General features: G+C 31.2%; 1 protein-coding gene across 1 annotated transcript; it reads right to left on the minus strand.

Annotated features, from left to right (window-relative positions):
• Positions 1-1,375: 1,375 nt before the first annotated feature.
• Positions 1,376-3,820, minus strand: LOC107406722 (cytochrome P450 78A9-like). Its single transcript, XM_016013895.4, has 2 exons — positions 2,685-3,820; positions 1,376-2,301 (listed from the first exon to the last, which is right to left on the minus strand). The coding sequence occupies exons 1-2, from the start codon at positions 3,690-3,692 to the stop codon at positions 1,678-1,680; spliced, it is 1,632 nt and encodes a 543-aa protein (XP_015869381.2). The 5' UTR covers positions 3,693-3,820; the 3' UTR covers positions 1,376-1,677.
• Positions 3,821-13,108: the final 9,288 nt, after the last annotated feature.

A 13,108-nucleotide genomic window follows, 5' to 3' on the forward strand; every position in this document is an offset into this window, starting at 1 on the left:
TATAAAACAACCAGCCTAGCTAGCTAGTTCTTTACTTTGTCTAGGACATTTTATGTTCAATGAATAGTTTTCTTTTTGTCCCTCCCACCAAAAGAAAACAAAAAATCTTTAGATTCCAAATGGAGAGGGCCATCATATACAATTTCTCATATATATATATATATATGATATTGTATTTGTTGATCAATCAATTTGATGCATATATATATATAGTTGTAAAAGTAGCTCCATTGGTTATTGGTGATTAAAATATTGACCTAGGTAGAGCTGGTCTTTAATGACTTATTATATCAGTTTCTATACATTAATAAAAGGCTGCATGCATTAACTAGTATTTTTACATTTAAAAACTTGAAGTTTTTAGCTAGATATTGGACACCTTTGTCAACATTTTAGTATCTCAATTTGTCATTTTCATCGAAACATGGCCAATTTTGAAGGTTGGGAGTGATCGAGCGTGGCCATTTCTTCGGACTTATCCAATTTCAATAATTTACATGTTATCCATTTCATGTAATCGATCTCTACTACCTACGAAAGTTTCATGTAGTATGTTGTATTACACATTATACATAAATTTTCTATTGGAGACAGCTGTGAAAATTTTATATAAATGTTGCCATAAAAAATTTCAAGTTTCTTTCAAAATATAAGGATTCGATCCTTTTGAGAATATTTACAATCTGGCCTCGTCTTATATCTCCTCTTGTTTTTTTAATAGGTAGGCTTATTTGTACGTACATGTACTATTGTAATAACTATGAATGTTTGAATATTCGATTTGGAATACTCTATGACAATTATTTTTATTTTTATTATTTCATTTGTTTTTACAGGGTATAGTGCATATTTATATTGAGAAGTTGTGTGTGCACAATGTATCACAACTCTTTAGAGTATTTCAGAAATAATGACCGCACGACGAAAATACAACACGTGCTAGGCATTATTGAGAGAAGTATCTTAGCACAATGCACATCAAAACACAATGCAAATTATATACATCCAAATTTAAGAAGATAAGCTGTTTCTTTAAGCAACGACTCTGAATTTTAATCATTTCATTTTAAACATAAAAATAAGCAAGCTAAGAGTTCTAAGGGGTTTTTTCATTTTCTTTTTTTTTTTTTTTTTTGAGAAAAAAAAATAGACCATTTAAATACAAAATCGTATAGCCACCCAACTCCACAAACTTCCATAATTACAGGGAAAAAAAAAATTAAAAAAGTATAAAATCTTAAAATTTAGTTTACCATTCTCTCTCTCTCTCTCTCTCTATATATATATATATGTATGTATGTATGCCAAGTTGCCAATGGCAATAGTCATCTTCATGTCAGATTATGGTCAAATTTCTTACTTATGAGCATATTCATTTGTAACGAAAAGATTGATATAGAATTCATGTAATGAGGATCTATTCACCAAGCTAATAGTTTAACAAAAACAAAGGCAGCACATGTCTTAATATATAAATAATAACTAATTGCCAAAATCCCAGTGGTAGTAGTAGTACCAGAGATCAACATATAATTAAGATGGAAGGGTTAAGATTCTAGGATATATATATATATATATATATATATAGAAAAACACCTTCACTCACGTATTTACTTCTTCTTCTTTTTTTTTCCTTTTTTTTTTTTTTTTTTTTAATATTATGGGTTTGTTTTTGGTTTATCTGCGCCTCGGCTGCACTTTGACAGTGAGAGGCTCGGCCATTTCGCACGACAGCCTTAGCACTTCGGATAGATTCACCGGGTTCTGATTCGATTGGACCCATTCGAACTCGTGCAACAAGGATCCGACCCAAAATGTAACGGTGGTCAAGCCCAATATCTTCCCCGGACATGACCTACGGCCCGACCCAAATGGAGCCAGCCTCAGGTCAGACCCCAACACTGAAAACTCCACGTCGGCGCTGCCCATGCAGGACATGAACCTCTCAGGCATAAACTTGAGTGGGTCCGACCAAACTTGCGGGTCCCTAGTAATAGCCCACATGTTTACGATAGCGGTGGTCCCCGCAGGGACAAGATAATTATCAACTGTAGTGTCCGTGATTGCCGAGCGTGCCCATGATAGAAGCGGGCCCGGAGGATGCAACCTCAGGACCTCCTTCACCACGGCCTGCAGGAACACCATTGACTGAATGTCTGATTCCATCAACGGTCGAGATCTTCCTACAACTTGGTCCAGCTCATCCTGCACCTTCGACTGGATATCAGGATGGAGTACCATCCTAGCGAGGATCCACTCGATCAGAACCGCTACCGTGTCGGTTCCTCTGAATATCATCTCCTACGATAATATATAAATGGTAGGGAAAATATGCCCAAATTAATTCAGAAAGTAAATTTACTTTATGACCTCCTTTATACTATGTTTCTTTTTTGAGAGGGTAAAAGACTTTACAACAAGAAAAAAGAAAGAAACGAAGGGGAGTGGTTTACGAAGACGAAGAAGAAGAAGAAGGAAAAAAGACAAAATTGAAAATTTTTGACTGATTATTATCAAAGGGGGGCAACAACTTGAATAAAATAGATTCTAATTACAGATTCTTTCTCGACCTTTTCTTTTTCAAGTTTTCACACCATGTCTCATTAGTTAAGCAAACAAACACAACATGCAGATATTAAATATTTGAATTTATACGGCATTAATTTGATTGATTGATTGCTTACCCAAAGAACTGCGATCATATCGTGGTCCGACAAGTTATCGGATGCGGGAAGAGAGAGAAGGACATCTACAAAGTCAAGAGGATGATGGTGGGCGTGGGAGTGGGCTCTGTGTTGTTGAATAATCCGGCTGACAAAGCGGTTAACTTTGGGGACAAGCTGGGAGCATCTGGAGCGAATTTTCTGAAGGTCCAAACCAGCCAGCCAAGGAAGATGGTCGGACCAGTTAAGCTTCCCCAAGAGCTCGTAACCCTCTTCCACCAGCCGGCCCAGCTCGTCGGCCTCAGCATTAGAAGAGTCCAAATAGTATTTGCGTCCGAACACCGACACCATCATGTTGTGAAGGGAAGCTCGCTTCAGCACATCGCGGATGCAGATTAAGTGTTCAGCAGCTGACACAGAACGGCGTGAGATCAACGACACCATTTGAGCAGCAATTTGGAGTCTCTGCTCCTGGGAGACATGGATTTGTTTGGGTGAAAAGAGATGGGTGGCGGCAATTCGACGAAGGTTACGCCAGTAAACGCCGTAAGGAGCAAAACCGATAGCTCTATTAAACATTAAGCTGTAAGCGGACTCTTTGATGGGACGGTCTGCGAAGACGGAGCTGTTGAGGATTTCTCTGGCTAGATCCGGATTGCATGTCATAATAACCCGGGTGTCACCCAGGCTATAAGCCATGAGCCGCTTTGCCTGGAACAGCTCCGCGGTGATAGCGAGCTTGCGGTGAGCCAGGGGGTTAGCCATGAGGTTCATACTTCCCAATAGTGGAAGCCCTCGAGGTCCGGGTATTGGATTGGTTTTGGTAGTTTTAGCTGCTCCTCCTCCTCCAGTGGCTCTCCAACAATATTTTCCCCATGCAGGGCCTCCGGGATATGCCCAGTACAGCAAGGCCATGGCTAACCAAGCCAATAAGATGGAAAGGAAGACAAAGAGGGTGTTGAAGGAAGAGAGGGCTTTGCATTTGGAAGCAAGAGCCAAAACCCACAAGCTGTCTGTGTGAGTTTCCATGGCGGAAATCAAAGAGAAACAGAGTCTGTGTGTTGGTGTGTTTTTGTGGTTTGTGTCCACGTACGCCGCAGAGAAGGGTGTGTGTGTGTGTGTGTGTGGCTTTCCTTTTTTGGGTTACTAAGAAGTGGGGAAGTTTGGTTTTTATAGAGGGAGAGCTTACGGCGGAGGATATTTATTTATTTATTTTTTATAAAAATAAAAATAAAAATAAATGTAAACCGTTAAACAGAGAGGATCGTGACCGTATAACGGAAAAAAATTTATAATGCTTGCGCCGCCATCATTACATAACGGCGGGTGGTGTTTAATGTTAATATCCCAGCATCCACCAAAACGCTCGTTTAATCCATCCTCTTTGTTAAATCCGCGAAAATTTTATATGGTCAGGAACGCCTCATATTTCAAACTATGAGCTTAATTCTCTTTCACTTTATTCAAAAAAAAAAAAAAAAAAAATCTCTTTCACTAGTTAATTTACTTTTCATTTTTTTTTCTTAATTTTGGTTTTCTTTATTAAAAAATATTATGTGCACTTGAAGGTGAAATTATATATGCTGTTATTTTAACATCACACGTCACCTCATTATTTATATATATATATATATATATATGTGTGTGTGTGTGTATGATAAAAAAAAATAAAAAATTACTTAAGTGTCATGTCTAATTAGAGTTGACATTTTAACTGTATTTATTTTTTATTGTATCCAAATGCTGTATTTTAAGACTCGCATGGGAGCTCAGTCCGGCCAGTCGACGCTGGCTTCGAGTCTTAGGGGGAAGGGGATTAGCAAACTTAAAAAAAAAAAAAAAAAAAAAACAAAACAAAACAAAAATCTCACTAAGATAATAATAATTTTCTTTCTGAATCAACAGTAAAATAAAAAATAAAAAACCAAACCTAGTTCTATCAAAAATTAATTAAAAAAGGAATAGAAAAACAAAGAACTATATCTCTTTCTATTCATAATTACATTAAATTACAGTAGTCGTTGTTAATCAACATGAGAATGAATTAAATAAGTTAGAGATTTATACTCGTGCTAAGAATATTAAAAATGTTTGGTTCATATAGAAATTGTAAAATATTGTTAATAATAGGGCATGGGATGTGAAATATCATAGCTATATTCAGTGAAAGTTCAAATCGTGTGGACCTTTAAATCAAAAAAATAATCATGTGGACATTAAAATTATGCAATATTTATTATTTGTATTTATTTACTCAAAAAAAGGACATTGAAAACGTTTGCCCAATCAAAAACATAAATAAATAAATACAAGACGTTTCAAATATTCGCATTAGCTATTAAGTCATCGGTATTGCATATATTTATTTTTAGTCATCTGGTTCACTTAGTTAATATTCCCCATTCATACACACATTATTATGAAATGGTAGGTGCCAGAGGCGCCTTTTCTTTTGTTTTTGAAGAATTATATATATATATATATATATATATATAAATTGTTCTAATGGTATATATATATAAATATGTTTGAATCAAGTAGGGCTGATGTTAGCATTTTCTTTTTTTTTTTCTATTAAAATTTAAAATTAAATTTATTAATTATTGATTTTTTATTTTTATTTAATAAGATTTAATATATTATTAAATTTATATTTTATTATTTTTAAACTTTAAATTTTAATCCTATAAAAAAAATTAATTTTAACATTATAATAAAAAAAACTACTAAAAAAAATCTGATATTAAAAATATCAAATCATCTCGGCATGTTTGAGTAATGGTAAAATTAGTGGGAATCTAATTTTTCTGGAAAATTAACGATTTTTTTTTGTTTGGATATTTATTTTGAGGTGGAAAAGTATGGGATTAGAAAATTAGATTCTCACAAATATAGAAAAATATGTGGAAAAGTTGTTCCCACCTATAAATGTTTCATTTTGAAAATCTCAAAGAAAATAGTTTTAATTTTTTTAAAAAATACATATTTATCATTAATTTAATATATAATATCAAATTTAATTAATTATAAATCACAATTTTCCTATTACTTATCAAACATACCAAGAGAAAAATTAATTCTCAGAAAACTAAATCCTAACAAGCTAAATCTCATGAATCAATTTCCTTGTCAATTTTGACATTTTTCAAACAAGTAATGTAAGAGCATCCCCAAAGAACTTTTTAAGGTAAAAGAGTATATTCTCTAAAATAAAGAGTATCTTTTAAAATAACTAGTAAAATTTAAAAATGTTTTCCAACAAACTTTCTATTTAAGCTTTTTATTTTTATTTTTCTATAAACTTTTATTGTTTTACTTGCAGCTTTTCTCTTTTATATGAGTTATCTATCTCTTAAATATTATAATAATGATATATAAAAATATATTACATTCAATTAAATAAATATAATATTGAAATAAAAAGTAGTTTTGGCTTTCTACATTTGAAGAGTCAAACCAATTTTTTATATTAAAAAATCAAAATAAATAATTCATTAGAATTTTTTTTTTAAATGTTATCTTTTTAAAATAAAAAAAATAACATATTTAAAAAATCTCTTGGAATGCTCTAAGCTTATCTATATATATATATATATATATATATTTTAACTTATCTTCTACATTACTTATTAGAGCATAATATACTTATAGGATCATATGTGGGTCACACAACTATATTAGATGGAATACCGAAAATTTAACCCAGAAAAAAGAGCGATAAAAAGAAAAAAGAGGGAGAGAGAGTAAAGAGATCGTTTCAAGTCATGGAGGTGCATTTACCAAAATTAAAATGTCATCGATGGGCATCCATAAAGAACTTTTTGAACTCGTTTTTCGTTTATTTGGGAATGCGATTTAGGACTTGATTAGTTTTTACATATATGAAAATATTTTTTTCCAAAAGTGCATATATTGCATAAAAAGTACATTATTCATTAAAAGAAAATTCAAGAAGTGATTTTTCAATTCAATTAGTGCAGGACGAAAACCTATGAAAGTGAGCATTATTATTATTGTTATTATTATTTTTGTCCAAAATTTTGTATTGCATTAAATTTGATCCTTTAAAGATAGGCTACTGGTAAAACTATTAATTTTTCCTACAAGAATTCAAATCCTTCATCTCCATTAATATATATATATATATATATTTATATGTGTGTGTATTGTAATATATTTGATAAAAAAAAAAAGGTAATTCGAATATATATATATATACACATATATATAAATATGCATATTAACTTTGAATATATCAAAAAATATACATTTTATGTTTTGCATTTAAAAAAAGTCTTTTTTTGCAAGAAACAAGCAATATATATGATAATCAATTTTAGATCGTTCCGAATGACCCAGAGAAATTAGATTCTAGATATCTGTGCTTTATTCAAAGAATAAATTGTTTTTTGATGGAGAATAATATTGAAAGTACTTCTCAACCTGTTAATGAAAAATGGTTTATGTTCTAGATCATTTTTACGAATGTTAAAAAAATGATATACATATTTTTTTTGGCGAATTAAAAAAAGATGGTCTTCATATGTGTAATTATCCCACAGAATTTTTTGAAGGTGTTTGCTAGACACTAATTAAGAAGAAACGCTTTAGCAAGACGTAGATAGCCGCATGATGTTTACACGTGTCATAATGCTGGGTGTCGGTTGGTAATAGTCGCATAGGAATGACCGTGGCTACTGATAACCCAGGCCGTCTGAATACTGTTGAGTGGTCGCCACGTGTAAAACGCAGCGTATTGCATGCAATTTTCCCGCGCATCAAAGCTGCCGGTACAGGCTCCACGCGGCCGTAAACGTCGATTTTAGGAGTTTGGTGCATAATGTGCAAAAACAAAAATAAAAAAATAAAAAAATAAAAGTATTAGACTGGGCCCCAGGAGGATAAAATGCTCATATTACCGAGGCAAATGCATCAGAAGAGTGCGAGTAGAAAATCCAATGGAGGGTCGCAATCACTCCAATTCAAAGTGGGTCCTACACTGAAAGCCCCTTCCGCACCGTTGGTCCCAGGTGGTCAAAATCTTGGATGATTATTGGAATATATGGTGAAAGCTTTTTTGTGCATGTTTTGCACAGAGAGAGGGACACATATTCTCTAGTACAGGATACCCAATACGATTCCTTTATATGTATTTCTCTTTTTTTAATTCCTTTCATTTTATTTTAATTTTTATTTATTTATATCTTTTTACATTTAATAATATATATATATATATATAGATACACACACAAATGGATTTCAATTCTTTCGTAGCGCCAAAAAAAAAAAAAAAATGGATTTCAATTTTTATTGTTATCATGCCTTACTTGTGCCTCAAGTACACTTTCACTTTGTATGATATATTTATTATTTCATTCGTTTGCTTTTAACGCTTTCAACTTTTCGGGATTCTTTTTAATGGAAGTAGCTGGAAAATGAGGAAGGTTAGCGAAATAGGGAGGGGGAAAAAAAAAAAAAGTGCTAAATAATTTTTTTTTTTAATTTTAATTTTAATTTTCTCCAAATTGAAATAATTATTTTAATTTTGATATTAATGTGAGTCCAAGATATAGTTAACGCTGATAACACTTTGATTACCTGCCTCATGAGATGAGTTGGCCAGTTAGGTAGTATGGAAAATGCATGGATTATATTTTGATAAGCTGATGAAAGAGAATGAGAAAGCTAGCTAGGTAGGTGGGAAATGTGGGAATGATATATAGGAATTTGGTTTTACTAGGAGAAAAAAACATAGTAATGGTGATTATGAAGCAAGGAATGAAGCCAAATTGAGTCCAATGCTAAGTTAAGCTAATTTGTTGTAATATTCCGCTGTTTCTACTAACCTTATCAAAACAGATCTGAACAACGATCCACATTGAAAAGTGAAATGACAATTGAATCGACCAGACTGTTCTTTATTAAATAATTTATGTTGGGGATTCGAGGAGAGACTTGGCCTTTAGACAGTGACGGACAAGAATCCTAACTGTTGATGGAGATCATGATACGGTAAGTTGGGTCAGTGCAAATGTGGAATTTTGTTGGTAATAAGTGCAAATGTGGAAATTTAATTCATGGAGTGTATATCCATTTATATGACACTAATAAATCCCAAAATTCCATTTCAAAAAATTAAATTTCTCCCTCTGTTTCTGACCACCGTTAAGCAACGGAGTTTGTGGGATTTATAATTAGGACAAGTTGAATGACAAAATTGAAAAAACAAGCACTCTAGATGGGGGGAGTAAAGAGACAAAGGGTATTAAAAGAGCTAAGCCAATATGTGGTTCAATATATATATATATATATATAGATTCAATACAGTGAAGAATTAATAAAGATGAATCATAAAGAATAATATAATTATCAAATCTATACAATTTAACGACTATAAAAATTATCTTTCTTTATAAATTTATCCTCATATCAAATTCATTTTATATCTAATTATATATATATATATGTGTATATATATATATATATAATTACATATGCAGAATTTATTTTACTTGACAGAGTTATGGACTTATAATGAAATATAATTGTGGGAGATATAAAACTAAAAATTGGATTATTAATATTTAACAACTCTAGTGATCATAGATTTATATATATATATATATATATATTCATAACTTGAATTACTGTCTATAGTCAAACTCAGAGAGAGATTAATCAAAAAAAGCAAAAAAAACAGAGAGAGAGAGAGAGAGAGAGATAGAGTTGGCTTTAGGAGTGACATCACACTAATAGGGACTAGTTACAATTTTTTAAGGTTGGATATACTCCTAATATTCCATGCAACAGTTTTCTTGAATTGCTCAAGGAATCTGAGGCACCAGTCTCCATTGATCTATAGCTTTAATTCAGCAAAAAAATAAAAAATAAATAAAGGGGTAGCTGCATCAGTCTTACTATGAAATAGGTGGGTCAATGCATACCCATTGAGTGGGCTGGTCTTTACCAAACAAGAGTAAAACAAATGTTTGGATTTGATTTGATTAAATGAAGGGCTTAGTGCTAAAGGTGGCAATGGAAGGTCGACATTCATTCAAATGATTCAACTATGAATCTTTGAATGTTGTACAGAAAAATTTAAAGTAATTTTTTTCTCTTGTTTTGTTAATTTTATATTTATATATTATGATCGCCGTACTGCCCTTCGAGAAGTTTTTAGGGCTCTTCCCAACTTGCCCAAATTGCTGATGTATATTAATTACCTCTATTCTCTCTTTATTTTGACTATTAATAGTTAAGAGTAACAGGACGAACCTATGTTTAGGCCCGAGGGGACCATGGCTCCCCTACCTCCTCCATTTCCTCTTAATTTTCTTTTAAAGATTTCTTTTTCTTTTCTTTTAATAACTAATTTAAATGAAAAATGCATGCATTCATATTTTTTTTTTCCTTTATATTGTGACTCCAAACTGACTATCCTGGTTCCGTTCACTAAGAGAAGAACTAGTTCATAGATTTTGCGAAACCACTGGACCACACCACATTAGACATTAGTTAAAAACTCACAACTACTTCCCTTTTTGTATTTATTATCTCAACTATATATATATATATATATATATATGTTAATCCACATAAAATAATTTAAACGGTCGCGCATGCAATAATTTTTAACACTAATAAAAATTGTCCGATTCGACAAATTTTTTAGGCCTTCTTGGTTGATCTCCTCTCCTTTCGACAAGTATTAAATATTTTTGCACTCTTCGGAATTGTTTTGTGCTTCTTGTCTGTAGATTCAAAAGGAGGAATACCATTCTTTAGTTTTTTTTTTTTTTTTTTTTTTTTTTTATGTATAAAAAAAATTTATAAATTTTTATGAATAAAAAAAATTGAGAAATACCACTGATTGGAGCAGAAGTTCGATTTCCACTAGAAGAATTTTTAGAACAATATCTGGTTCCATAAATAAGTTAAATTAATGAATTGGTGACAAAATCATTGAGCCCTTTATTCTGATATTTCGTATCAGAATATTTGAAGCAAAGGATAAGTATTCAGTTAAGTGATTAATTAAGATTTTTCTCTCAAGTTGATTGCCAAGTTAATCAAGATTATTGGCCGTTTTATTCACACAATGTCTATCCACCTCGATCGATATCATATTTGTTCATATAAATGTATAATAAACTGAATGATTGGTGACAAAAAAGCAACTTGTTTATAGTGGAGGGGAATCACTCATTTAGTGAAAAGGATTAGGAGTCATTCGGTTAATTTGGAGGAGCCTCAGAGATTCCAGGAAATAAACTATTCAAATATTTTACTGTGTCATTTTCCATATGCTTGTGTGTGAAATAAGATTTTAACTGCTTAAATGCTTGTCCAACTCCTTTTTTTTTTTTTTTTGATATATATATATATATTTATATATATTGTGGTGGCCATTAATTTCTTATTATTATATGTTGATCACGACAATTGCTCCGAGATAATCCCTGTAAAAATGCTTTTCAAATGGTATAAGCATTTTTTTAGTGAGGTGAAAATTAATATATAATATCATACAAAGTATTATTAAGGAATCTACTATTAATTAATCAAGAATTTAAACATATTTGAGCTAGCCATCACTACCATATGGGTCAAAATATAATTGTAGCTTCCTAGATGTTTCACATATTGTACTATTTTCTGGGTTAATTAATGATTTCACTTTCAAAAACATCTTTTCATATTATTTTAAAGAAAACAGAAAAAACATATATAATTTTTAACATAAGACGAAAGTATATTCCTACCAAATTAAAATGATATATATATATGTATATATAGATATATATATATATACAAAAATCTTATTATTGAGGGTTTTTTTTTATTTTTTATTCAGAGTTCTAGAAAAACACTTATCCACATATATGTGGTGAATAAAATTTTGCTTAATACCCCACCACATGTAGAAAGACATGAACCCAACAAATCCAGGCAAACAATGTCCAGCTCAAATAGAATTCCTATATATAAATATTAGTAGGCTAAGAAAATTTTTGGGAATTGCATATGCATCATAAAGAAAGAAAAACAAGACGCAAAATTTATCAACATCCGTTGTACATATGAATTAGGCTTCAATCATGTTTCCCATATGTTTCTTTTTTTGGGCCTGAATCGAAACATTTTATTTATATGAAAAAAAAAGAAGAAAAAAGAATCCCATATAGTTTACACGACCTTCATTTCAAATTTTTTTTTTTTTAATGAATACGCTTCGTTTTAAGTCATGTTGGATATTAATTTTGTCATCCTTGCATAATTTTCTCAAATGAATTTTTTTATCAGATATGTCAATTTTATTGTAGAAATTAGCAACGTGTTCTGTTTTCACTTTTCTTCTTTTGTTTGGTAAAATGTTTTGATCACCTTTCATCAAATGAAAACAAAGTTGGAAAAAAGAAAGGAAAGGAAAAAATGACATTTCATTGGTGGATAGATCTTTACCCTTATTCCATCACTAAATGATTGTTTTTTCTTTTTGGATATTATTCTATGCTAAAAGCTAATTAAATGTTTATCTTGCATTGGCTTTTAAGGTTCCTTTCTTCCCATTCAATTCTATTCAAATTCAAAGTTTGACCATCTGTACAACTTTATTAATGATGAGGCGCATCAATATATCTTAATTGACATAAATTACACATAAATGAATACATAAAAAAAGATGTAGTAACAGAAACACGTTATATAGCAGGAAGAATTGCAGAGCAAAAATACATAATAATTAGGATGATTTCGCAACAGTTGAGATGAATGATAGTCAAATTATTCTCTCTATTAGAACATCAATATGTACTCCATTTTTTATTTTAGCAACAAGGTACAAAAATAACTGTGAAATTTAGCAATTTATAAATCTGAGATGGGGAATATCTTTTGTATTTTGAAAAATAAAATTAATGAAACCCTTACGTTTTAAGGAGTATTTTATTTATTTATTTATTTATTTTTAGTGTCCATGTTGATTTCAACAGAACACTTATAAGAGAAGGGGCTTGCTTAATGCTTAACGATCCGAGAAGAGTGAACTTGTTAGATTATTTCCACCTTTGATAATATGATTATTTCCACCTTTGATAATATTCTGGTATTCATCTAGAAGTGGACCTCTTCATCTCCTTCATTATGTGTGGATTGCACTTGCACCATGTTGTAGCGTACCAATTCAAATTCAAATTAGTCCATATTCCTTTGAATGGGATGTGTGGTTCTGGAGGGATAAAAAACCGCCTTCACAGGTATTGTTTTCCTATAATATTTCTTATATTTTGCTCCGATTAAGTAATATATGTTTCTATACCAGGGAAAAATTGAAAGTTTGTACTTAGTCCATAGTTAGTGATCTCATGAATAAAACAAACCATGTCATATTTGTTGCTATCCAGAATTTGATGAACATATTTGTCAACTCTTGTATTATTGACATA

This window comes from Ziziphus jujuba, chromosome 6 (assembly GCF_031755915.1).
Source record: "Ziziphus jujuba cultivar Dongzao chromosome 6, ASM3175591v1".
NCBI classification, from domain to species: Eukaryota; Viridiplantae; Streptophyta; class Magnoliopsida; order Rosales; family Rhamnaceae; genus Ziziphus; species Ziziphus jujuba.

Bases quoted from the DNA above. Each gene is read 5' to 3' on its own strand.
- LOC107406722 (XM_016013895.4), bottom strand. From the start codon at position 3,692: ATGGAAACTCACACAGACAGCTTGTGGGTTTTGGCTCTTGCTTCCAAA. The intron at 2,302-2,684 runs GTAAGCAATCAA...ATATTATCGTAG, and splicing joins ATATGATCGCAGTTCTTTGG to GAGATGATATTCAGAGGAAC.